The sequence below is a fragment of the Cricetulus griseus genome, chromosome 3 (genome assembly GCF_003668045.3).
Source record: "Cricetulus griseus strain 17A/GY chromosome 3, alternate assembly CriGri-PICRH-1.0, whole genome shotgun sequence".
NCBI lineage: Eukaryota > Metazoa > Chordata > Mammalia > Rodentia > Cricetidae > Cricetulus > Cricetulus griseus.
The window spans coordinates 228,438,292-228,465,004 of NC_048596.1; the positions used below are offsets into that span (position 1 = coordinate 228,438,292).

The following is a 26,713-nucleotide window of genomic DNA, read 5'->3' on the forward strand; positions in this document are numbered from 1 at the left end:
GACTAGGTATTCAAGCCCCATTCAAGGGAGTGCTTATTTGCACATCTTTGCAACCCCCCCCCCCCAACTGAGCTATTTATTCCTCAGCACTAGAGAAATGTCCTGGGGTGAATGAATGCACAAACAGCTTTTTTTTTTTTTCTATTCTGAGCATTTGCAAACTTACTTGCCTCATTTCTCCCATATTCTCTAGCCAATAGCAACCTAAGAAAGCAAGTTACACCTAAACCTGAAGACCAGAAAGACTGGCAAACCACAGAAATGCAGAAATCAACACAGTCTGTGCACCAAGGGAACCTTCCAGGTAAGATGTGCATCTCGACAACCATCCTCTAGCTGGCTCCTGGGAGCTGACCTTTGGCCAAATGGAAAGGATGAGCCAAATGAGGCAGACAGGTGCAACTCTTCCTTTGATCAGAACACCATGCAAATAACAACATCACCCAATGTTAGCGTACTCATTGTTTAGCATTTCAAACCACTCTTTCTGAAGGAAACATAGACTATGGCTGGGGAGCATAAGAATTCAAATGAAGATTCAATTCAGTTAAAAGGCATGTGTTGCAAATAATTGTCATCTAGGCATGTGCCCACAGGAGTAACAAATTAAATAAACAATGGTGCCTCAGGAATTCCTCCTATTTTCTCTTGAGTGTAAGACAATGAACTTTGAGCAAAATCATTGATAACAATTTGCTTCTTACAGAACAGGGTTACAAAATGATAGCCACAGACAATTATTTACTAGTTAATGAGGTGTGGATGAGTGGGCACTGTGTCTGCCCACACCTTTCCCAAATGAAATAATAATAAATTAAGCCACGATGTCAGGAAGAGAGTCTGGGATTTGCAGAGACCTGTTGGTCATATGAAGACCCATAGTCTTATGACAAAGTTATAACCTTACAAAGAACTTTATTATATCATGTATAATCTCATATGAACCCCATAACTGAGTGAATCAACTGAGATACAGGGAAGTTAAACAATTTAGTTAAAGTCACATCATAGGGTGAAAGTAAGACCTCTAGTTGCTTAAATTAGATGAGAGATCTTTCTACTGAGGGATTATTTTTAACTACTCACAGCATCCAATATTCTGGTGGGGAAAGAAAGGCCAATCAAGAAGCATTATTGCAATGTGATGTTTTTGAAAAGTTTCTGCACCCCAATAAGCCTCTCTGCCAAAGCAGTAACCCAAATCAGACCACCAAATCAAACCGAATTAGGAAAAGTCCACAATTAATGGATATAACAGTCCCAGAGGGCCTTCCAGACCCCCAGAGAGGAGACAGGAAAGAGAGACTGGAAAACCACAAGTCTGTTTTCTGGGGGACAGTTTAAATACCCTGTGGGAGTGGTCTTGAACATCTCTGGGGGAGGGGTCATCATTTGTTGGCTTTCTGAGACGCCCAGGGTTTAGAGAGAGATAGGGGAGGGGGCTTAAACAGTGTTTCCAAATACATGTGATGTTTGCTCTACTTTCCTGCTAACTGGTGCAAACCTTTACAGTTGTTGAAAGTAAATGTTTGTTCTTACTCAAGAGACTGAAAGACCCCCCAGCGGCTCAGGCCCCCAGGATCTCGGCCCAGGACTGCAGGGACCCCAATCACCATGTGGAGGGGAAAGCTTGATGCAAACAGCAAAAGGTTTTATTGCAGTTGTTTAACGAGCTAACCCCATGTTAGCTCGGGCCTTTCATCTATCCATCATGGCAGATGACTGGGAAAAGGCCCCGAGTAACCATGGGACAAAGATCTAATAGGGCAGCGTAAGGGGAGTGTCTAGGGGTACACACAGGCTCAGACTTGGTGTGCCTCCAGGCTTGGAGGACTGGCCCTGTGTTGATTGGTCAACTAATTGTTATGGCCCATAGGCCCTCCCAGGGTGATGTGCTCTGCACATCATTGCTGTGAACTTGCCGTAAAGCACATCCAGACCGTAAAGCATAGTACCACCAGCTAACTTCTGATTGGTTCCTTGCCACCAGTCAGGCATCTGACCTCCTAGTGAGCAAGGCAAGGTCAGGCAAGCCCGTGTTAGGCTGTTATGGCTGCCGAAATGGGGAGCTGGTCCCTTCAAGACAATCAGCTGAACCAGGCATGGTTGTACATGTCTGTTATCCTGACATTTGGGGAGCAGAAGCAGGAGGATCAGAAGTTCAAAGCCAACCTGAACTGTATAATGCCCTCCTCATGCACACACACACACACACACACACACACACACACACACACACACACACACACAGAGAGAGAGAGAGAGAGAGAGAGAGAGAGAGAGAGAGAGAGAGAGAGAGAGAATTGTTTCTAGCTGAGGGATGTTTCATAAATTGTCACAGTTTGGTGTTTCCATCTTATAGAAACAGATCAAAGCTGGGCAGTGCTGGCACACGCCTTTAATCCCAGCACTCAGGAGGCAGAGATGGGAGGATCTCTGTGAGTTCAAGGCCAGTGTGTTCTACAGAGTAAGTTCCAGGAAAGGCTCCAAAACTACAGAGAAACCCTGTCTTGAAAAGTCAAAAAGTACCAAATTCAAACAGGTCCTGTTCAATTATGATTTTTTGACCTTAAAATAATATTTTGTTTTGAGACTGAAACACAGTTCTAGTTCTGTTAGGCAAATTGCAATGTAGCCAGGAACACTCAGCTTCCTACTGGGGCAGAGTGCTTGTATGCAGTTGGTCCTGTTGGAGATTGTTTTGAGAATCTGGCAGGTTCCAAACCTATGAGTGACTTCATGATCCAGACTTAGATAAGCTATATAGTTCCATCTGATCACATGGAGGGCAGTGGGTATGGAATTCCATTAAATCAGAACTGGCCATGATCTGGGGGGGGGGGCAAAGTTCAGCCAAGCCTGGGTCAGTGCAGTGAGTGTGAAGTTTCTGGGCACAGGTCTGATGGAGTCAAAGTGGATCAAGCTGCAGATGTGGTTTAATTAGGGACCATGATGCATTTCTCTGAGATTCTCTCAGTGTCTCCCCTCCTCTGGATATAAGGCTTATCCTCTGTCAGCTCAGCAAAGTCCTAGAATGATTACCAACTGCCACTCAAATTTGTGGCTCCTCACTTATTCTGTGGAAACACAGAGTGCTCTGCCCTGTTGCTGGCTCCCAGCTGAGCGCCCCTACTTTTGAAAAACCCTCAGGATCTTCAGAACATCAATCAAATGAAGATCTCATCCCCTGTAACCCTAGCAGATATCCACTCTTCACTTGCAATACCCACTTTTTATCCACCTACCTATGTACTTGACTAATCAACTATCTGACCCTTGCACGAGTGACAGGTCACTATGTGACTTTTCCTAGGGAGCCTTGTACAAACATCTGTTCATCAGATAGAACACTGACAATAAGCCAAAGAAATGATTCTATCCACATATCATGCAATGAACCAATGAATTTATTGGGCTTGGGATAATGGATAACTCAAATGCAGCTGCATCACCAAAAACCCACCCCAGCATGGATGACAACCCATGAAAGTTGCATCCATGGAGATCCCTGCAGGACTGGCAGAGAGCACCAACAATTTGAGGGACCCCCTCAGTCACTGTTACTGTTTATGTAACTTTGTGCAGGGGTTTGGTGAATTTCAGGAACTTCCAGAGACCTGTGCATTTTGTTTATTTTTTTGAATCCAAAGGAGCCTCCCTCCAAGAGGGAATATTTCAAGTAGCTGTACATCACTGGGTTCCATGCCTTCCTAAAATGCCTACCTTCCTGCCCCCTGGATGCTCTCAATAGCCATAGGTTCAGTAAGAAACAAAAGAATAAGAACCAAGGCCCAGTTACTAGCAACCAGAGTTACTCTGGGTTCAAGAAGCAACCTACAGAGGCATTCACTACACTTCCCAAACTTACCTTCAGAATTATTTTCCTCTTCCAGGTCACTGCAGGGAGCCCCCTCCTTGGGAACATGAAGATACCAAGAGAATCTATCATTTCATGGTAGGACAGAGACTTCACTATGAGTGCCTTCCAGGATACAAGGCCCTACAGAAAGGTCCTGCCATAAGTATCTGCAAAATGATCTGTGGGAACACAGGGTGGACTCAGCCCCAGCTCACATGTGTTGATGAAAGAGAACACCATCAGTTTCCAGGTAGGTGTTCCTTTCTTGTGTCCATCCATTCTTTTCTCCATCTGACCAAGGTGAGACTCCTCTCTGCCATGGGACTTTGGAAAAGCCACTTGACCCTCTAGTTCTCATCTTTTAAAGCAGAACAGATCAACACTGAGATCCCCTCATCTCTGCTCATACATAAATGGTTAGAGGCAGAGAAATAGTGATCTTTTTAGTGTTCCAATGAATATAAGATGCTGTCTCATTGTAATAATGCTATCCTGTGTCTGGATGATCCTGAACTTCCATAATTTCTGCCCAACTACCAAGACTTCCCATAGCTCACAAGGGGAAGTCCAGTTTCAAACCCGCATGTTTTTTTTCCTTTCAATTGTATTTAATATAGTTACATCATTTGTACAGTATTCCACTGTCATTACACTCCCCTATTAATGTACTCCATGATCTTTGATTTAAAAAAAATACAAGTATGTGGCAAGTGGTTTGCTTTAGCATGTATGTTCACATACTGCTGCTCACATACAACCTGCCTGTGTTGAGGTCTTCTGCCATATTTGTTTGAAATCTTACTACTTCCATAAGCAAAAGTTACTCAAATTTACTCATGAATTTTCTTGTTTCTTCACCTACTGCCATTTGTAACATTCCGTGACTTCTTCCGTGGTTCTCTCAGGTTGCTATGTCTTTCCCATAACTTGCTTCCAGTGAGCCAGCCTCATGGGTCAGAGCATGCAAGTGGTTTTCCTTGTAAGAGATGGGATGGCAAGCTCCTAGATATCTGTGATAAAATACTGTGACCAAAAGCAACTTGGGGAGGAAAAGGTTTATTTGACTTACACTTCCACATCACTGTTTATCACTGAAGGAAGTCAGGACAGGAACTCAAATAGGGAAGGAACCTGGAGGCAGGAGCTGATGCAGAGGCCATGGGAGAATGCTGCTTACTGGCTTGCTCAGCCTGTTTTCTTATAGAAGGACCACAAGCCCAGAGGTGGCATCACCAATGATGGGCTGGGCCCTCCACCACCAATCATTATTTAAGAAAATACTCTACAGGGTTGCCTACAGCCCAATCTTATGGCAGCATTTTCTCAATTGAAGTTCCCTCCTCTCCGATGAGTCTAGCCTACGTCAAGTGAACATAAAACTAGCCAGCACACTGGGTCACTGATCACAAATTAACTGTAAAAGCATCATTTGGTGGTGGGTATGGGTGTGTGATTTTTTGACGCATTTCCAAGTCAAGGGTGGAGTCCAGGACTGAGTAGGAAGGCTGGAGAGAAAGACTTGCTCACAGTTCAATAGATAGTACCTGTCAGGGTTAGAATTCCCCCTTATATGCTCTACTATAGCCATTTAACTGCTTCTGGTGCCCCTGGTGTAGAACTGTGTCCCTGAGACATGCCCAGACAAGGTGTCATGCCTTAGCAGGTGTAGCTGGTGCCAACAGCAATTGACAGGTGGTGGAAGGCATTAGAGTCCCAAATCTCCATCTTGGGTTCCAAATTCATTACTTTTTCTCTTCTGCAGCTAGTGAAGAATCTCAAGGAAGTGGAGATCCTTTTCCTGAGAGTGAGACTTCCTGTCCCATCACCACCACAGGTATAGAGAGAGCCTCTGAGAACAGGCATTGGCCACCAGGCAAGGGCAGACAGTGGCCATGCAAGCTTCTCCAGGGATGAATAATAGAGGAAGCTGGCCCTAGCTGCCTTCCTCTCCCCCATATAATTATGGTTATAGCAACATAATCAACCCAAGGCAGGCTGGGAAGAAGGTTCAGATGATAAGGTATTTGTCACGAAAAGCATAAAACCTGATTTTGACCCCCCAGAAACCATGCTCAAATTTTTAAAAAGTTATATATGGCATTAGTTGGCTATAACCTCAGCACTGGGGAGGCAGAAACATGAAGATATCTGGGGCTTGCTGGCCATCATCTAGTTTAACTGAACCAATGAGATTCAGGTTAAGTAAAATAAGTGATCAATTAAGAAAGACATCTGACATTGACCTCTGGCCTCCATAGGTCATACATGTATATGGGCACTTGCATACATACATGCACACACACATGAATACATGCACACACATGAATGCACACACCCCCTCCACACACACAAACAATCTAAAGGAAGTGTCAGAAGGAGAAATCACACAACTGAGGTTGAAGTTTCCAGACAGATCCTCCTAACCTGGCCCCTCCCATCCCTTCCCCCAACTGAGTGATGAATCCACTAAGACACCTCTCCTCCTCTGGTCTTGTACAGTCCTATGCTTGCTATAAACTGAGTGTCTCCTTGTCTCTCTTTCCCACAGACTTCCAGTTCCTCACAGAAGCAGCTACAACTATGGAGACATTCATACTTACAGCAGAGCATCAGATAGCAGGTGGGTCATCTCATTTCTTTTACGGACAAATTGTGCAGCATGCCAAGACGTGAAATGATCCCTCCTTTCACTAATGTTTATAAGGGGAAAAGATGGCTTTCGATGCTAACATTGCTCAGAATGTTCGGAGTTGTATTAGCTACCTTTTGAATTGCTTTGACCAAATGTCTGACAAAACAAACTGAAGGGAAGAAGGGCTTGTTCTGACTCACAGTTCTAGAATCCAGTCCATCACTATGGGGATGCATGGCAGAGGGGACTGAGCAGCTGGTCACATTGCATCTGCAGTTAAGAAACATGGAAAGGCTGAGCATGCCTTTAATTCCAGCATTCAGAACACAGAGGCAAGCAGATATCTGGGAATTTGAGGTCAGCCTGATCTACATAGTGAGTTTCAGAACAGCCAGGACTACAGGATAGGACCCTGTCTCAAGAAAATAAAATAAAAACGAGAGAGAGAGAGAGAGAGAGAGAGAGAGAGAGAGAGAGAGAGATGAGTGCTTTGCTCGGCTCACTTTCCTTTTCATGGAGCTAGCATCCTGGCCCACAGAATGGCAGTGCCCACTTTTAGAATGGATCTCCCTACCTCAGTTAACCTAATCTAGATAGTCTTGCACAGACATGCCCAGAGTTTTGTCTCTAAAGTGACTCTAGGTCCTGTCAATCAGTATAAACCAAGAGCATAAACCACTTCCTCCCACATATATCTTCAAGAACAGTGCCCCCCAAACTTTTGTGAGGAACAAAGCCATGACCCAGAGTGAGAGAAAAATTGTCCTTGAGCACCTCAGTTCTTCCTGGTAGGAAGTAAAAAACAGGCTTCAAAGCTACATCTGCCTGGACCATTGGAAAAAATGGTGGATTTTAGAACCTTCACAAGGCAACATTTGGGAAGTGTAAATGTCTACAGGAGACATCAGTGTGTTTAGGATTTCTCATCTTGTTTCAACATTTCCTTCATGGTGAGGCCTGTCCTCTGATCCTTCCTCAAGTTTCAACTGCAGTCCACTCCAGAGGACAAGTGCCAGCCCCTTTCCTATAGAAAGAAGAAGCTATAGGCTCCAGCTGTGCAGGAGGTCCTTGCTTACCTAAGGAATTTTCTCCTCTGCCCTACAGATCCAGCTCCTTGGCTCCACACCCTACTGCACCCCCAAAGCATGGCCCCAGTGCTCAACCTGAACTCTCTCTCTCTCTCCCTTTTGACAGTGGCCAGCTGTGTTTTCCTGCTCATCAGCATCCTTCTTCTGAGTGGGCTCACCTGGCAACGGAGATGGTGAGTGAGTCTGACGCTGTAAGGGCTAAGTGCCCACAGCGTCTGGTCCCTGGCCTGGCAGCATGAATACTGCCCGCAACTGACAAGCTGGAAAGATCCCTCCCTCAGTAATGTGCTTACCATGCAGGCATGAGCACTTGTGTTCCATCCCCTAAAGCTTCCTAAAACAAAACAAAACAAAAAAAAAACAAAACCAACCAAACAGCAGCTGAATATGATGGGCGATCTCCCGTGTTTCTAGTCTGGAGGAGGCAGGCTGGAGTGGATTCCTCCGACTCCGCCAGCCTAGCAAAACTGGTGAACTCCAGGTTCCTTAAGAAACATTGTTTCAAAAAGAATGTGAATGGGCTAAGTAACAATACCCAAGGTTGACCTCAAGCCTCCACATCCACTTTTACTCCCTCACACATGTACCCATACATACATACTTGAACAGTGAGAGAGAGGGAGGGAGGAAGGGAAGAAAGAAGGGGGGAGGGAGGAAGGAAGGGAGGGAGGGAGGGGGACAATGAATGGGCATACTGGCACATTCCTTTAATCCCTGCACTCAGAATCTGGAGGCAGGAAGAGCAGGAGTTTGAGCTTGAGGGCAGACTGGGCTGCATAGACAATAGCATTGTCAGCCTCAGCTTCCTAGTGAGACAGATCCCAAAATAGATGAAATAAATATAGTGCCTAGGGATGTTGTTCAGTTGGTAGACCAGGTGCCTAAGCACATTCACAAAGCCCAGGCTTGACCTCAGTACCACAAGAAACCAGGTATAGTGGCATGGACACTGATAATCCCAGCACTCTGCAGGTAGAAGCAGAAAAATCAGAAGTTCAAGGTCATCCTGGGCTACATGAGACCTTATATCAAAAAACTAAATAAATCATTTTTTAAAAAGAGGTAAGAACATAAAACCATCTTGAGAAAAACCCATCTGTCCTCATTAGAGTCATCTGTGTGAGATATTCTGCCCCTGTCTTAGTTTCATTTCCTGTGGGTATGATAAAAAAAACCCAGACAAAGCAATTTAAGGAAGAAAGGGTTTATTTGACTCACAGTTCCGGGTTGCAATCCATCATTGTGTGGGAGCTAAGGTGGCTGGAACTTGAAGCAGCTACTCATGTCACACCCACAATCAAAAGCAGAGAGAAATGGATTAATGGAAGCTCACTTTCTCTCTCTCTCTCTCTCTCTCTCTCTCTCTCTATATATATATATATATATATATATATATACAGTCTGGGACCTAACCCCATGGGCTGGGTCATCCCACATAAATTTACATAATGAAGACAATCCCCTGCAGACATGACCACAAGGAATAATCTAGGTAGCCCATCAATGAGTATTTCCCTTCCAGTGCTTTTAGGTTGGGTTAAATTGATAATTAAACTAACAATGGCAGTCCCAAATGTGAAGGGCACCCTCGTCCTGCCAAAGCAGGTTCTGGCCCACCCCGATCTCTTAAATCCTTTAGTAACATACATGGGTGAGGTGGGAATCCGATTCCTCCCATTCTTATTCATCTGGCCTGCTCCTACTTTTCCCAGGTGAATCAAGAAGTAGAGATCACTGCAGCCCAAATGAGGTGCCCCCGATGGTTGTTGTACTAGGGACCACTCTAACCCTGGCAACCTACCCATCCCCTTAAAATGTTCTCTTGGGATGGGGATGAAGCAAGATGTCATATGCCTGACAGTCTAGGAGTCTCTGCACTTGTTAGACCTTCTCCCTATTCAGAATGAGCATCTACCTGGCAGTAGCCTTTGGTAGCTTGGAGATCCAAACACTCAGAACCAGAGGATAGGCTCTTCTTGAGAAGTAATAGTATAGTTTATAATGGGAAGTAAGGAAGTGCCTAAAATCACGTGAGTTCCCAAGACATCCCCCCCCCACACACACACACAGTACCATTAGGGAGACCGAAATATAATCTCAATATGACACCGCTGGTCAAAGAATTTAATAAAATGAACAAACAAAACCTCAAAATAAAAACCATACCTCTGGAGTTATTTGACACATACCTGAAACCCACGACAGAGGAGTCCAGCCTGGGGCATAACAAGACGTTGTCTCTGACACACAGGTTCCGGCACTCACATTTACACCTCCTCCCAATATGGACAAATAATTAAAAATAAGATAATTTTTTTAGACGAATACAAAAAGTCTACTTTCTAGAGACTAGTTTCACCTAATGTTGCCCTCTTGTGACCAATTGGAAATCCTACCTCTAAATTACTGAAAAATGTGATCTTTGCCAGAGGTGTTTTGGAGCAATTACTAGGAACTAGGAGTGTGCAACAGCTGGCTCACATTGGTTAAATTTTCAGGAATTTCATATTTTTGTTCTGTGAGTTGTACCCAAGGCCTTGTGCATGCTAGACAAGTGTCCTTTTCAACTACAACCCAGCCCTTTGAACTGTTTTATTAATATTTTTCTAACACTTTTTTTTTTTTTTTTGGATTGGGGCACTTGACACTGCATGTGTGTGGAAGTCAGAAGGATGGGAACGCCTTGAGGCTAGGTTTCCTGACGTAGGAAGGTAGCAAGATTCAGAGGTGGAATTCCAATTTAGAATCTCAGCATTAAAGTGGACTGTTGAGTTTACTTGTGTTTGGGTGGGGACCATGTTGTACTATGGCACATGTGGCTGTGACTGAGTTAATCTTCCAGGAAGAAGAGTAGGAGAACCATCTAGAAAACTCAGAGAAGTTGGAGGCCAAGAGAAGTTGATGGGAACCATGAAGCTCAAAGGAAGTCAAAGAAGCCAAAACACTCGCTCAACAGGTGTCTCCTGTTGATCCCTTGGATTCTAGAAAGTTCTGAAGTCACAGGCCATAATAGCACATCAGGAAACTTCAACTCCATCACAAAACTGGACTTAATCATTGAAGAATGGGGTCTACCCATTTCTAATGTCTTTAATGAGAGAGAGGGCCCAACAGCACTCTGTGTGCTTTGTTTTCATGCATATATATTGATGAAAGCCAGAGTGGCATGGACACTTTCCATGCCATATATAATACTGAAAAAGTAGCTTTAGGTGACTTCATGGGAACTTCCCAGTTTGGAAAAGCACAGCACTAATGTAAATACTCACTCCTTCTCCTCCTCTCTCCTCGCCCCCCTCTTCCTCCTCCCCAGCACCTGCACCCCTTCCTTCTCTCACAAACTCATCCTAGCCAATCTTAGGCTCCTTTATCAAATTCTGGTCCCCTAGCTGGTTCTTCTGTTTTCATCATTTACTAACCAGCCTTTAAAACTCTGGGCTGGTAACTAGGACTCCATATGTTCTTATCTCAATCCTAGAAAGGAAACCCCCTTCTGTTGAAGCTTCAGTTTGAATTTCTAAAGAACATAAACTATGGCAGAACAATTTTTGAATAGCCTCAAAACTAAGTGGCCAAGTCGTGGGGAACTGTGGAGCTTCAATATTCAGAGGCCCGTGTCTAGGGTATTGTCGGGGCAGAAGGCTAGGTCAAGGGACATGAAATATACTTATCAGATGCTTTCCTAATAGGCCACTCTAGAAGATGGTTTCTTTGGGACTGCTATGACTTGTACTCTAAATTTGGCCTGCACTATTGATGTTTATAGGTGGACATACAAGGTGCAGACATGTACCTGGTACATATCACAAAAACACTGAAAAAAAGCAATATTTATGGAAGGGATGGAAGGAATGAGGAAGCAGAGGAGATGAATATACTAAAGAGTAACTACAGACTGGATATCCTGGCCATCTTCAAATAATTCCCCTCCAAAATCTCCCAATCCTGACTCACCAGGAAGCGTTAGGAAAACAGACTATGGTGCCAGCCCAGTCTCCAAGTTGGTAAATGTGGAATTGGGATTTCTCACAAGTTCTGGGGTGGTGCCTTGATGCTGATCTCCAGACCATACTTTGTGAACTACCGGGCCAGCCCTGTGTGCTTTCACCTTCCACTGCTACCAAAAGCAACTAGGTTCTGTTGCCCAGGCCCCCAAGAGCATTCTTGTTCAATTTCTTGCTTAAGATTTTCTCTCAAATGAGTTGAGTCAGATGTTCAAATTTAACAGTGTTTGGGATGATTCACAAGACGCTTGAAGTATCAGTTTTCATTTCTGAAAAGGGTGGAAAATGTTACGGTAAGTCAAAGATCAGACAGAGCCATTTTTGATCTCTTATGTGACCAAGTGTAAACCAGACTTTTCCTATCTATGACCTCCCTGCCCCTTTCAAAAACATACCTTTTTTGGGGGTGGGGGGAAAGGTTAAGTAGAATCTCAAATCACTAATTCTAGAAAAGAAAAAATAATGTTAAAATCTTTCTAAAGAGCTGTGGTTGGTAGTACATACTTGTAAGTCCAGCACTCAGGAGGATCACAGCAAGTGTGAGGTCAGCTTGACCTACATAGCAAAACTCTGCCTCAACCCACACCCTCTCCATAAAAACAATCTTACTTGTATAAAATTAAATTTTCAATGTATATCTGTTTGCCACGTGTGTGCCTGGTGCCCAGGGAGGCCAGAAGACGTTGGATCCCCTGGAACAGCTGTTTTTAAGGTGCCATGTAGATGCTGGGAATTGAACCCTGGTTCTCTGAAAGAGAAGCCAGTGCTCTTAACCACTGAGCCATCTCTCCAGTTCACTAAATTAAATTTTTATTATTGTCATTATTCATTATGGGAGATGGGGATATGATAAAAAGATTTTTCTTGATAATACTAAGGTATTGTTTAACTGTTTTAGTCTCCTTCATACGTGTATGGTGAAATTTCCTAGGAGTTACTCTTGTACTGTTGTCATCACTCTGGTGTTAACATATAATGAATTTATCTTGATGTTTATAAAATTATTAATAAATGATATTTTAAGTTTTTCTTGGTTTTTGTTTTTAAAGATGATTAATATTGGTAGATACTAGTTTACATTAAGAAAGCCCTTTGGGATCCTCGGTAATTTTTGATGGTTTTAATAATTTTTGTGGGCTTTTTTTTTTTTTTTCCGAGCAGGGTTTCTCTGTGGCTTTGGAGGCTGTCCTGGAACTAGCTCTTGTAAACAAGGCTGGTCTCGAACTCGCAGAGATCCACCTGCCTCTGCCTCCCGAGTGCTGGGATTAAAGGTGTGTGCCACCAATGCCGGGCTGGTTTTAATAATTTTTAATAACATAAAATAGGTCTGAAAAATTCTGCTAAAAACCTGTTACGCTTTGAATGGGAGATGTCCTCGACAGGCTCTTGGGTTCAAACACTGGCTAGCAGAACTACTTTGGGTTATAGGACCTTTAAGAAGCCCTGCTCATGGAGATAGGTCATTGGAGGTGAACCTTTGAGAGTGCCAGCCCGGCCTTGCTTCTAGTGTCCTTCATCTGCTGTCCTATGAAGCCACCATGTGAGGAGTTCCACAATATACCTCTGTCACAACATATCTCTGTGCCTTGCCTGCCACTGTGGAGTGTACCCTCTAAAACTGTGAGCCAAACCCAAACTCTCCTCCCCTAAGTTACTTCTGTCAGCTGTTTTGTCATAGTGATGAAAAATGTGGCTAAGATAAAGGCAAGACATGGTTTGGAGGCTCGTGAGAGCATCACAGCCAGACTTGGGTACAACTGAGATGTTGGAATTATCAAGAGTGGGTCATACATCAAATGACTACCATGGCATCCTAAATCTATTCTTCCCTTGGTAGTAAAATCTCCAGGTCTTAGAAGAGCACATCCTGTTAGTGTTCTAGTTCATTTATATTGCCAACTTGGCACAACCTAGAGACACCTGGGATGAGGGAACCTCAATTAAGACACTCCTCGATCAGATTGTCTTCACTGATGATTGATATGGGAAGGCTCCGCCCACTGTGAGTAGCATCATCCATAGGCAGGTAGACTTGGGTTATAAGCAAACTGGTTGAGCATGAACCAGTGAATGAGCCGGTAATCAGTGTTCTTCCATGGCTTCTGCTTCAGTTTCTGCTTGAGCTCCTGCCTTGATTTCCCTCAATAAGATTGTGACCTGGAAATATAAGCTAAAATAAGCCCTTTGTTACCCAGAGTTGCTTTGGTTATGGTATTTATCACAGCAATATAAAAGTAAACTAGCCGGGTGGTGGTGGCACATGCCTTTAGTCTCAGCACTCGGGAGGCAGAGGCAGGCGGATCTCTGTGAGTTTGAGACCAGCCTGGTCTACAAGAGCTGGTTCCAGGACAGCCTCCAAAGCCACAGAGACCCTGTCTTGAAAAACCAAAATAAATAAATAAATAAATAAATAAATAAATAAATAAATAAATGTAAACTAGAACAACATTTTCCTTACAAGCTAATGGCATTTTCCAGCCTCCTTTGCAGCTACATGTGACCATGTGGTTAGATTTTGAACATAGAGATAGGAGTAGAAGCAGTGTGTATGATGCTGGGCTGCGCCTTGAAGAGAGTGTGAGTCACACTTAGCTCTTCTTAGCTGACAGGCACATGGTCTTGTAGTGGGAGCTAGAACCACCAGTGGGATAAAAGCCCGTTTTAAGTTTGACAAGGACACAAAATTGAAGTTTAGACATTTGTCTGATGCCAGGAAGAGTTGAAACCTGACTGATTATATTGGACTGTACTTTGGCCAGAAATACCACTCTGATTGAGTCCACTATGACTTTCCCCTTGTTATGGCAAAATTAACAATCATTAACACCTATATTTTTTTTATCAGATCTATACATACACTCTTCCCACTCCAAAATTTTCTCTTGTGGTAATATTAACACCAAAATATTTTTTCCTAAAGACAGAGAATCAACATTTGACTTAAGAGCAGACTCAAGTAAGTACTTGTCTTGTGCTGCATGACTCTCGCCTGAGAGCTCTCCTCCAGCAGGTACATGAGATGAAATGGCATGGGTTCTCCTTCCTAATTGGACTACTTCCTTACTTGTCCTTGGAGATGCAATTAATTTGCAACAACCCTGAAGGATTTACAACAACCGTAAAGGAGTTCTGGAAATTGTTGGTTCATATGGAGATATTCCCGTCAGATAAGGTTTCTGGGTAAATCGAGCGTCAGAAAGAGAAGGCTGCTGGGTGATTTCCAGAGCCCTTCCTCTGATTTCCATTCTGCACTTCAAGAGGTAAGGGATAAAATACATCTTCTCTTCTGCAGCAGCAGTAAAGACTTGTGGTTTTTTTTTTTATTTTTTTTTATTTCAGTCTGGTCCCTAGTCCTACATCAAAAGGTTACAGAAAGGGACCAGTGAGATGGATCAGTGGGCAAAGGTGCTTGCTGCCAAGCCTGATGACTGGATTCAATCCCTGGAACTCACATGTTTGTAAATAAGAGAACTGACTCCATTAACTTACCCTGTGAACTCCATATATACACCATACTACAGGTTTCTTACACACACACACACACACACACACACACACACACACACACACACACACACACACACCTTTTAGGAAGAAAAACTAGAGGCAGAAGTTGAAGATACAGGACTCATGATGTTAAGTTGGTCTTTGGATAAACCTAACACTATCAGTGCCATAGAAGAGGAAAAAAACCTACAAGTTCCTTATGCAGCCCAGAGCAGCCTTATACTTGCAATCTTCTTTCAGCTTCCTGGGATTGCAGGCATGCACCAACATACCCATTCTAAACTTTTATTTGAACCTTAAACTTCCTATGTGTTGAAGTATTCAAGGATACCCTGGAACTTCTGGTCCTCCTGTCTCCACCAGTTGAGTACTGGGATTACAGGCACACGCCACCATGCTGCATTTACACAATGCTGGGAATAAAACACTGGGCCTAGTGTAGGTTAGGCAAGCACTCCCACAAGTCAGACTCAAAGAAAAAAAGTTCTGAGACAAATGACAATTAGAGTCCTAAGTCCTGCCCCATAGGTTGGCCACATAGCCCAGATAAATCTGAAGTCTAGTGGCAAACGCATGTGAAGGGAACTTCCCATCCACACAAATGGAGATGCAGGTTTGGAAACACTTGTAGGAAGCCTACATGCAGAAGTTCCATAGCTGGTGTGGCAGGGTGATGAGTGAAGTGCTGCTTTTCAGTTCACAAGCCAAGAAACCCTTAGAACCACCTACACATGGATTTGGGAAAATAGAATCACTAGATGTTAATCTGGTCACACCTGGTGTATGACCAGAAAAGTGAAACAGGAAACAAACAGAACTGGTTTTGTTCCTACCTACTCATGGCCTCACTGTGAAGGAAAGGGGAAACATGGATAGTAAGTTGGACTAAAGCTTCGATCTTCTTGATGCTTTGTGATTTGAGGAGGAAAGTTAGTCCTAACCCACAATTCCCTGTTGAACTGAAGTACCTGAGACCTTAGAGGTGTCTGTGTTTTGAGATCAGCCACAGACTAGAAATGGGAAATCAAGGGAGAGTTAGAAACATCCCTATGAATTTTCCTCTGGTAAGTATGATCCAAACAAGATCCAAATGTTTCCACTTGCCCGACTCATGAGGAGTGGTTAGCTGAGAGCATGGGCAGGCATACCTTCTGGAGGGTTAATAAGGAAGGTGCTCAGAGCTCTGCTATAAGCCCCCAGGAAACTGACCCTCCAGGTGGGCACCCTCACTGGGAATTGATTGGACACCTGCAGCTCTGCAGGTTGCTGCCTGCTATAAAATCAGATGCTCCCTCATCATTAAACGTCTTTACACACCCAGGACAGAAAGAGAAGTGAGGCTTCTGCATGGAATGTGTGACTAGCCATAGCCTTCTCCATTGTTCCTTCCCAGAGTGTCTGCCTGCTGGAATTCTAGCAGTAGGTACCCAAGGAAGAGGGGATGAGAACACTGAGGAGAAATTTTTAACCAAATTCTGATTGAGTTAATAATTGACTTAGGAAATTACTGAAGTGGATAAAGAAAACCAACTTGGGGTATAAAAAAGTTCAGATGAGATACCTTGTAGGCCAGGAACTTAGAATCAGATATTAACTGCTATGATCCTAAAATATGATTCTTACCCTAGTTTCTTAGGCCTGTTCTTTTGTCTTAGGAGAAACACACACACACACACACACACACACACACACAACACATGGTATCTTTGCTACACAAAAGGCATATTTGGGAGTCATGGCCTTTTGCTTTCCTTGTCAACAATTCACATCCCCGGAGATGTCTTGGGGTTAGCTGTTTTAAACTAAGAAAACATCTGCTACAATTCTGCATTAGTTACTGTGATCAAACACTTGACAAGAAACAACTTAAGGGAAAGAGGGTTTGTTCAGGATTGCTGTTCTAGAGGATGCAGCCCATCCTGGCAGGGAAGGAATGACAGCAGATGTGGAAGGAGGCTGGCTCATCTAAAATCAGAAAGCAGAGTGAATGGTGGTTCTCAGTGTGCCCATGAAATGGTACCACCCACATTCAGGGTGGACCTTCCCTGCTTAGTTAAACCTATCCAGAAGCATCTTCATAGACACACACAGAGGTGTGTTTCCATGGTGATTCTAAATCCAATCAAGTTGACACTTGGTGCCCAGACAAGGGGAGAGAATTTCCACGTAAAACCTGACAAAATCTTCTTTCTTTCTTTCTTTCTTTCTTTCTTTCTTTCTTTCTTTCTTTTTTTTCTTTCCTTTCGAGACAGGGTTTCTCTGTGTAGCTTTGGAGCCTATCCTGGCACTCGAGCTGGAGACCATGCTGACCTAGAACTCCTGAGTGCTGGGATTAAAGGCGAGTGCCACCAACACCCAGCCAAACCTGACAAAATCTTTAAAAAAGGTTCTAAACACACAGAAATGGAGCTGAAGTGGGCTTCCTAGTCTCACAGTCTCATGCAGACCATGGTGCAGAGATGTTGGGGCAGTTGGACTTGAACACAGCATGGCAGAGTCCTGCTGAGGTACGCAGAGGCAGAGTCTCCAAGCCGCACAGGATGCTGCATGTCAGATTTAGCTTTTACTCACTCATACAGACAAAAAAAGGTTTATGGGCAGTGTGATACAAACTGCTTGATGGTGGCATAGGCCAGAGTCAAGGTGCTGAGCGCAGCTCCCAGAGCTGGTAGTAAAAGAACCCTGCCAAGTTGGAAAGTCTAACTGGTTGGAACCGGCTGCCAAAATGTCCACTTGAATCCTAGCAATGCTGTTTAGCAGATAAAAGTCTCGTGGTCAGAAAAAGATAAAGATATACAGTAAAGACTGATTCAGATGAAGAAAACCTTCTAAAGGGTTTACAGTGTGTTTAAATATACACACAGGCTTGGGAGAGAAAAGAAAAAGGATAAAGTCCTTACAAAAGAAATAGAGTAGTTGTGTGTGGTGGCACACAGCTTTAATCCCAGTACCAGGAGGCAGAGGCAGATGGATCTCTGTGAGTTCAAGGCCAGCCTGGTTTACAGAGTAAATTCCAGGACAGGCAATAATACACAGAGAAAACCTATCTCAAAAAACAGAAAAAATAAAAAATTAAAAGAAATAGAGTAATAAAAAAAGCCATGTAAAGATGGAAAATACACAGAGAGTCTGGATACTGTATGTTACTGTGGTGTCTTTAAATTGTTTGACTGCTGAGGAAGGAGCAACAGCTGCTAAAAGACATTTGATTATAAGTGCTGCTGGATTAATCCAACATATATGTTTTTAAAAAATATCTTGACTTCAAAGTTTAAGGACATGTTACTTTGGAAAAGAGATTCTGCTTTTGTTTCCACAGATATGGTTTGTTCAAGCAAGACCCCCTGAAGCAGTGGCCCAGGTGATCCAACATCCAAAACAGCTGAAACAATGCAGCTTCAGACTACTACAACCAGGATTTAGCCAGCTAGCTGAAGGAGTAACATGCTGGAGCCTTCTCCAGTAAGATAAGACCATGTAGAAATACATAGATTAATCGTTATGGGCTAGTAATTAAGAGAGAGCTAGCCAGTAAGAAGCCTAAGCCATCGGCCAAACAGTTTATAAATAATATAAATTTCTGTGAGTTTATTTGGGACAAAGCAGCTGTGGGACCAGGTAGGACAGAAAATCTGTCTATAGACACTCATGCTTAACAATTACAAATCCAAAGAGATCCTAGAAGACATATTATGGGATACATGGGCTACAAGGAGAATGCATCATACTAACTCAAAGTGGGTATAATGTTCATAAATATTTGGTGTCCCACATAGGGAAAATACTCATCATCACCCTCGGAAGCTCAGGCAAGGCCATATGATTTGTTTTAGCCAAGGAGTATGATAGACGCATCCATACTCATTTCCCGAGCTAAAGCTTAAAGAGATAGCACATACTTCAACAACCACTCTGTATCAGTGTATCAGGTTGTGAAGACCAATTGGGACATACGCTTAGCCAATACAATATAGCTCAAAACACACGTAGTGAGGGATCTTTGTTGCTGAAGCTCTGACTGACTGATTGTGATTGATATACATACTTCCAGACCCATATGGAAATTATAGCTGCTCCTTCCTCCAGGCTGGCTAGTGGTCATAGTGTTAGAAAATGCTGTGTAGGAGCTGGGCGTTGGTGGCACACGCCTTTAATCCCAGCACTTGGGAGAGGCAGGCAGATCTCCGTGAGTTTGAAGCCAGCCTAGTCCACATCATGAATTCCAGGACAGTCAAGCCTACATAATCAAACCCTGTCTTGAAAAACAAACAAACACAATAGCAAAAAGAGTGTTGAATGCTCAGTCATTGATGGGCCATTTATACCATCCCGTCATGGAGGATCAAAGAACAGCAAGCTGAAGAATGTAAAAGCCAGAGGTTGGAGCTGGGTGGAGTGGAGTGAAACACTTTCCTCTGGATATGATGTGACCATTGCACTCTTGAAGTCTCAGAAACGGATTACCTGCTCAAGACCTGCATAGGGCCCATCGACACTCCATTATAGAGGAGTCAGGCACTCCCTGAGTATTTATGGAGTTATTGAATGCTGAGGGAGAAAGAGACAATATAATGTTATAACTAATTGTAAGTTGCCCACACTCCTGTAATAACCCCTTACCCATATTCTTGTAAGTTATCTTCTATAAGTAACCTTCATTAAGCTCACTGTACACACACACACACACAACACACACACACACACACACGACATTAGAAGAGGAACCATCTGTGAAGAGGAAAGAGACCATCGACAGGAGTGGGAGGGGGTAAGAGTGTAATGAGGGTGCTTATGATCCAAGTGCTTTATATATAGATGTGTTTAAATTTCATAATGAAACTCGTTATTATGAACAATTAAAATATATGCCAATTTAGGGCTGGAGAGATGGCTCAGTGGTTAAAAGCACTGCCTGCTCTTCCAAAGGTCCTGAGTTCAATTCCTAGCAACCACATGGTGGCTCATGATCATCTGTAATGAGATTTGGTGCCCTCTTCTGGCCTACAGGCATACATGCAAGCTGAACACTGTACACATAATAAATAAATAAATAAATAAATAAATAAATAAATATTTTTAAAATATATATATATGCCAATTTAAAACTTTCCAAAACAAGAAATTGTAGCTTCCTCATTGAATCTATAGTAAATCCAGTCTCATCCACTAGTTGTCAGGAAGGCAAAATGTCTTATCCAGTTTAAACAATTCTAATAGGCAGATATCTCTGGGTCTCTAATTAACAAAAATGCTGCATCCAGACCTGCAAAATGGCTCATCCAGGAGGAGCACTTGCCACTGAACTTGACAACTAGAATTTGATCCCTATGGTCCAGTGGCAACAGGAGAGAACCAGTTCCCATATGTTGTCCTCTAATGTACTCTTGCCAAGCATTGTGGATACAGGTGGGGAGAAGACCAACTCCTTCCAACTTCACAGTACTGTAATGAGTCAGGTTCACAAAGGCAATGGTCCACAAAGACAATGCTACCCTCCACCTTTCTCTAGATACAGACCCTGATTTACCAGCTGAGATTCTCAGCTGAATATTGCCTAAGTTGTAAAAGGTGGCCTGGCCTCTCTAGGGCTGAACATAGGCCCAAATAGCATTACCATGCGGTGGCAGTTTGAAAGAAAATGGCCCCCAAAGGAGGTGGCTTTATTAGGAGGTGTGGCATTGTTGAAGGAAGAATGTCACTGTGTAGGTGGGCTTTGAGGTATTATATATGCTCAAGCCACACCCAGTGAGAAAGTTCACTTCCTGTTGCCTACTGATCAAGATATAGAACTCTCAGGTCCTTCTCCAGCACCATGTCTGCCTGCACACCACCATGTCCCACCATGATGATAATGGACTAAACCTCTGAAACTGTCAGTCACCCCATTACATATTTTCCTTTATAAGAGTTGCCACGGACATGGTGTCTCTTCACAGCAATAGAAACCCTAACTAAGACGGATGTTTGTACCAGAGACTGGGATATTGCTGTGATAAGCCTGAACATGCTTTTGTTTGAAGGAATATGGACCTTAGGACTGTGGATTAGAAAAGCAGTTGAACTCTTTAAGTGCTGTTTAATGAATCATACTAGTAGGAGCATGGAAGACAGTAGTTCTGGGTGTGATCTGATGAACTGTGGAACCCTGGCTCAAGAGGTTTCAGAGGAGAATATTAATATGCATCCTAGAGACCTGGTCTTATGATATTTTAGTAAAGAATGTGGCTGCTTTTTGCCCTTGTCCAAGGAGTCTGACCAAGGCTAAAGTGATTGGGATTAATTCTGTTGACAGAGAAAATCTCAAAACAGCCTAGTACTGACTGTTTTTTGTGTGGTTATTACTGGCCACTCTTACACCAACCTTCCACAAGTGCACACCAGTCAAGCAGCACTGTCCTCTACAAGTGCTGCTTCAGCTGCTGCTGCCATTCCCTTACAATGTACTCAATAAACCTCTTTTCTTATTATGATCTAAAGGAAGGTTTCATTCATTGCCTTCCTACCACTAACATAGACTTTTGTTTGTTTGTTTTTCATTTTTTGAGACAGGGTTTCTCTATGTAGCCCTGGCTGTCCTGGAACTCACTTTGTAGACCAAGTTAGCCTAGAACTCACCAAGATCCACCTGCCTCTGCCTCCCGAGTGCTGGGGTCAAAGGTGTGTGTTACCACTGACCAGCTTGACTTTTTTTTTTTAATAGTATGTAGTTCTCCAGTTGATGAGCTTGACTAAGATGCTATAAATTAATTGTATTTTTTAGATTATTCTTATGTTTACATTGTACTTAAAAATCATGTCAGGCCATGTTTGCTAAAATAATTTATTATGTGTGTCTTAGTTGCTGTGAAGAGACACCATGATCATGGCATCTCTTAAAGTAAAGCATTTCATTGAGACTGGCTTACAGTTCAGATGTTTGTCCGTTATTATCATGGCTGGAAGCATGGCAGTGTGCAGGCAGACATGGTGCTAGAGAAGGAGCTGGGAGTTCTACATCTGGATTGACAGACAGCATGAAGAGAGAGACCCTGGTTCTGGTTTGAGCATTTGAAACATCAAAGTCCATCCCCAATGACAAACTGTAGGGGAAGCTGTAGCCACGCCTTCTTAGGGGCTGGCTACAAGAGTACCTGAGGGCTTATGAGGGCGTGGTCAGAGTGAGTAGGGGGACTGCGTTTTCGGTTTCGGTTTCTCTTTGCTTCTTGCTGTACAGACTACCACCGGCTGGCTGGTTCACTCTGTAAGTAAGGCTTTTCCCTATTAAATACCCTTATATTTCTACCTGACTCCGTATTGGTAATTACCTACTATAACAAACTTCCTCCCACAAGGCCACACTTCCTCCAACAAGGCCACACCTCCTAATAGTGCCACTCCCTATGAACCTATGGGGGCCATTTTCATTTAAACCACCACAATGTGTAAATGAATAAAAAACAAATGATTTTCCAACCTGAGATATTTGCATCTGTCAGGTCATTGGCAGTTCATAGTAACATGGAGTTCTTATATTTGCTTGTTTAAGGTGGTTAAGTAGTGTTTTCCTTTTAATGTTCTATAATAAACATTTGTTTTCATGTAAAAAGATTCGGTGATTGTAAATATGCATGGTCCAAAAATCACTGCATCCCATTAGAAAACTAACACTACTGGACATAAAGGAACAGATAGCTCCAGATATTACAATAGAAGTAAATTTCAATACCTTGCTCTTATTAGAAGATTATCTATACAAAAAACTAATGAATAAACATCAGGGCTAAACTACACCATAGATCAAATGGGCTCAACTGACATCTATCTTTTATCTAGAAGCTGTCCATTTTAGTCACCTCTGGGACTTTCTCTAAGATCACATTTTGGGCGATACAACAAATCAACAAATACACAAAGAAAACATAATGAAGCAATAATTTGTATCTCACCAGAGCATAATTAACTAAAACCAAAAATCAATAACCAAAAAAATTATACAGACATATTGAGCCAGAACAATACATTTTTGAGCAATTAGCAAGTCATTAACAAAATCAGGCATTAATTTGTTCCTGTTTGATCCAGCAGTACTGGGGATAGAACCTAGGTTCTTGTGTATGCCCATCAAGTACTCTACCAGTGAACTAGACATTTAAAAGTGTGTGGCCTTGCTCACAACTGCACTCTGCCCACTGAGATCTATGAAGAAAATTAAGTCTAAACAACCTTAAATTCACAAGGTGTGGTTTGCACAAAGGTATTTATTAAGTACCTTAATTAAGTACCTTAATAAGTACCTTTTTTCCATTTTATTTATTTGAGACAGGGTCCTTCCCTGAACCCAGATCTCACCGTTTCAGCCTGACAAGCTGGCCAGTCAGCCCCTGAGATCCAATCCACCTCTCTCTATTTCCCAGTGCTGGCTATACAGACATGTCCCAGCATGCCTAGCTTTTACCTGGGCTCTAGGGGATCTGAACACAGGTCCCCATATTTGTGTAGCAAGTACATTACCCAGTGAGCCATCTCCCTAGACCTAAAGTATCATCTTTAATGATGAAATGTCAGGAGGAGGGGCAGTTAAATTATGAAAACCCAGTCATTCTGACACCTTGATTTTGGACTTTTAGCCTCTAGAACAGAGACAACATGTTTCTCTTGTTTTAAGCCATAAGATATTGCAAACCTGGGAACCCAATATACATATAAGAGCATGGAATTTACAAAGCACTTGTCACAACACTAAGGATTTAAGTCATATAGTAACAAGCTTCTTGTCACTGGGGATGGACTCCCCTTTCAGAGTCATCAGCTTGCAAAACTGGGAAGTAAAGTATCAGCCTTTTAATTACTGGTCAAATGAATGGCATCTGAGTCCATTCCATGGATGGGAACATGACATTTTAAACTGTCAAAAACACCATAATATTATTACTTATAAGGGACAAAGACTTATCCTTGTCCTCTCCTTTAAGAGTTAAGTCAAGTGGGCTAGCCAATCACCTGGGCAGGTAACCACCCCCCAGCAAGTTTTGTGTTCCAGAAAGTTAAAGAAGTAGTATAAAGCCGGTTGTGGTGGCGAACGCCGGTAGGATTTGCTGAAGGAGGCAGAGGCAGGAGGATCACGAGTTCGAGGCCAGCCTGGGCTACACATTTAAAAAAACAAAACAAAACAAAAAAAGAAGTAGTATAAAACCTTAATGTCACAACAGTGGTCTCTGACAATTGCTCACAATAACCCTGTGTGTTTCCTCTTCAGTGGCCTCTTTGGCCATTGTCTGCTCTCACTTTGTGAGAGTGCTTTTCTCTAATACAGTGTCTTTTGTCACTGTCCACGCTCATCTTTGAGAGTCACTCATACTATTCTATAATAATCCTGCCTGATTTCTGCACTGTATTCTGTGTCTCCTCTGAATTCATGCCAAAAAGATCACAAGATTCTAAAAACAATAATAGGAAAACACTCTACTTCATAGACTAGACAGAAGTGTTTTTGCAGGATGGTGGAACGAGATAGGATTCCATGTAGCCCAGATTGGTCTCAAACTCACTACAAAGCTAAGGTTGACTTTGAACTCTGGATTCTCCTGCCCCCATCCCCAAGAGCTAGAATTACAGATGCATACCACTACACTCAGCTCAGGAATCATTATATTTTTCTTATGCATTTAATAAAACCTGAATATGCTTGATGTTATTAAAAATATTGTTAATTTTTCATTTTACATCCCTACACACATGCTTACCTATTTAGGGAGGAAATGAAATGACATCCAGGTTGGCCTCAGTTGGAGGAGTTGTTCCTGCTGGGATGAAATAGTAGACTTCCTGTGCTCACCATGTGGATGGGTGGTGAGTAGGCTAATTTTGTTTTGTTTTGTTTTGTCTCATAGAGTGCCAACTCTCTATGCAGCTGAAGATGACCTTGAACTCCTGATTCTCCCACCTCTAGCTCCACAGTGCTAAGATTATGGGCATGTGCCACCATGCCAGGTTTATGCAGTATGGAAGATAAAATCTCAGGGACCTGTTCATGCTAGGCAAAAGCTCTGCCAACTGAACTATATCTCCTGGTGTTTTTGTTTTGATTTTGGTTTTTAGCTTTTCTGGACAGAGTCTTTAGACAGGCTAGAAAGACTGAAATAAAATAAAATAGAGAAACATGAGACAGTAAAGGAGTCCCTCACTCAGAAATGGGTTAAAGCTTTTGCCATCTAAGAAGCAAGAATTCCCACACAATCAACATTTTCTGTAAGTGTTGCCAACACAGCAATACCATTCCTTTTGTGGGTACATATTTTTTGTAAGAGTAGCAGTGAACCTGGCTTAAGGCATGAGTGTGACCTGGGGTAGGGTCTCAGGAAGACATTTAGCTTTGTGCAGTAAAGTTGTCTTGCCTTTTATAATCTAAGCCTTTACTTTTCAATAGGTTCCTCTCCCTCTCTTTAAATAGCTACAACATCCAATAAAATCCCCTATGTGACTATTGTAAAGGCAGTGAAGTGGGGCTCCCTCTTAGAGAGCCCCACACCCAGGTTCTAGGATGTGCTTTTTACCTTTCTGAGCTCCACCTTTTTTGAACCCTCTTTTGAAGCTTGGATTAAATATATCAATAGCGCCAAATGGTGTCAGATTTTATCTAGGGAGCTACAAATTGAAACTCGGGTGTGTCTGTCTTCCTAAGGCAACTACATCTAGACTGGGGCATTTCTGACTGAGCCCCTATCCCAGGGGTTTTCCCAGGGTCAGATTCAGTCCTCCATACCATGGGGCTTGACTTAAACACACACACACACACACACACACACACACACACACACACACACACACACACACACGCTTTTCTTAGACTCTGAAAAGTTGTCTATTGTCTAAAGAAATTAAATGTGAAATACAAAGATGACTAACTTACCTTCCTTCCTCCTCCCCCCTCCCCCGTCATCCTCTATATGTTTCTTCCTCTTCCCATTCTCCTCCCTCTCTTCTCCTTCTTCCTCCTTTTCCTATTCCTCCTCCCTTTCCTTCCATGCCCCTTCTCTCAGCTCAAACACTTGGCATTTTCTTGAGTTGGAAAGGTGCAGCCGGAATAAGACGACGTGTCCTGGGCCTGGGCAGTTGTTAATCATTGTCAGCACCACTGCAGGCAGGCGGTGCTCCTTTCTTGGAGCATAATACACAGGGCAGCAGGAAAGTGACCTGGGTGTAGAATCTACCATCTGCCCAGAACGGCCGCACTGGGGCGACACCTCCGCAGTCGCCCAGGGACGGGGACACCGAGCGAGCGTGGACTGTCAATCTCAGGGCTGTCTGGAGAGAAACTCTGAAAACTGCAATCCGAATTACCGAATTCGGACCAGAGGCCAGGGCAGGTGACAAGTGAACAAGGCTGCAGTCAGGTGTGCACACAAAACCGCAGAGTGGAAGCAAAGGAGTTTGCCTCTGCCGTGAAGACAAACTCAAGGAGCGAAAGGGAGATCGCCGGCTTGGGCAGGTGAGGGCCCCGCGCTTCGGGGGGCGGGGGTACAGGAGCAGCCTCTCTGAGGAGGGGATGTCACTACGGGCCGCCGGGGCTTCTTCCAAGCAGGGGTGGGGATGCTGAGTCACAGATCTGTCACCACTTCGCACCTCTCTGCAACCCCGGGGGCTA

General features: G+C 43.2%; 1 protein-coding gene across 1 annotated transcript in view; it reads left to right on the forward strand.

Annotated features, from left to right (window-relative positions):
• Il2ra (interleukin 2 receptor subunit alpha) overlaps positions 1 to 10,446 on the forward strand; it is a 35,599-nt gene extending 25,153 nt beyond the window's left edge. The window contains exons 3-8 of the mRNA XM_035441715.1: positions 194 to 304; positions 3,894 to 4,109; positions 5,622 to 5,693; positions 6,408 to 6,479; positions 7,686 to 7,752; positions 10,422 to 10,446. Of these exons, the coding sequence (XP_035297606.1) occupies positions 194 to 304; positions 3,894 to 4,109; positions 5,622 to 5,693; positions 6,408 to 6,479; positions 7,686 to 7,752; positions 10,422 to 10,446 (563 nt within the window). The remainder of the gene's footprint in view (positions 1 to 193; positions 305 to 3,893; positions 4,110 to 5,621; positions 5,694 to 6,407; positions 6,480 to 7,685; positions 7,753 to 10,421) is intronic.
• The last annotated feature ends 16,267 nt before the right edge of the window (positions 10,447 to 26,713 follow it).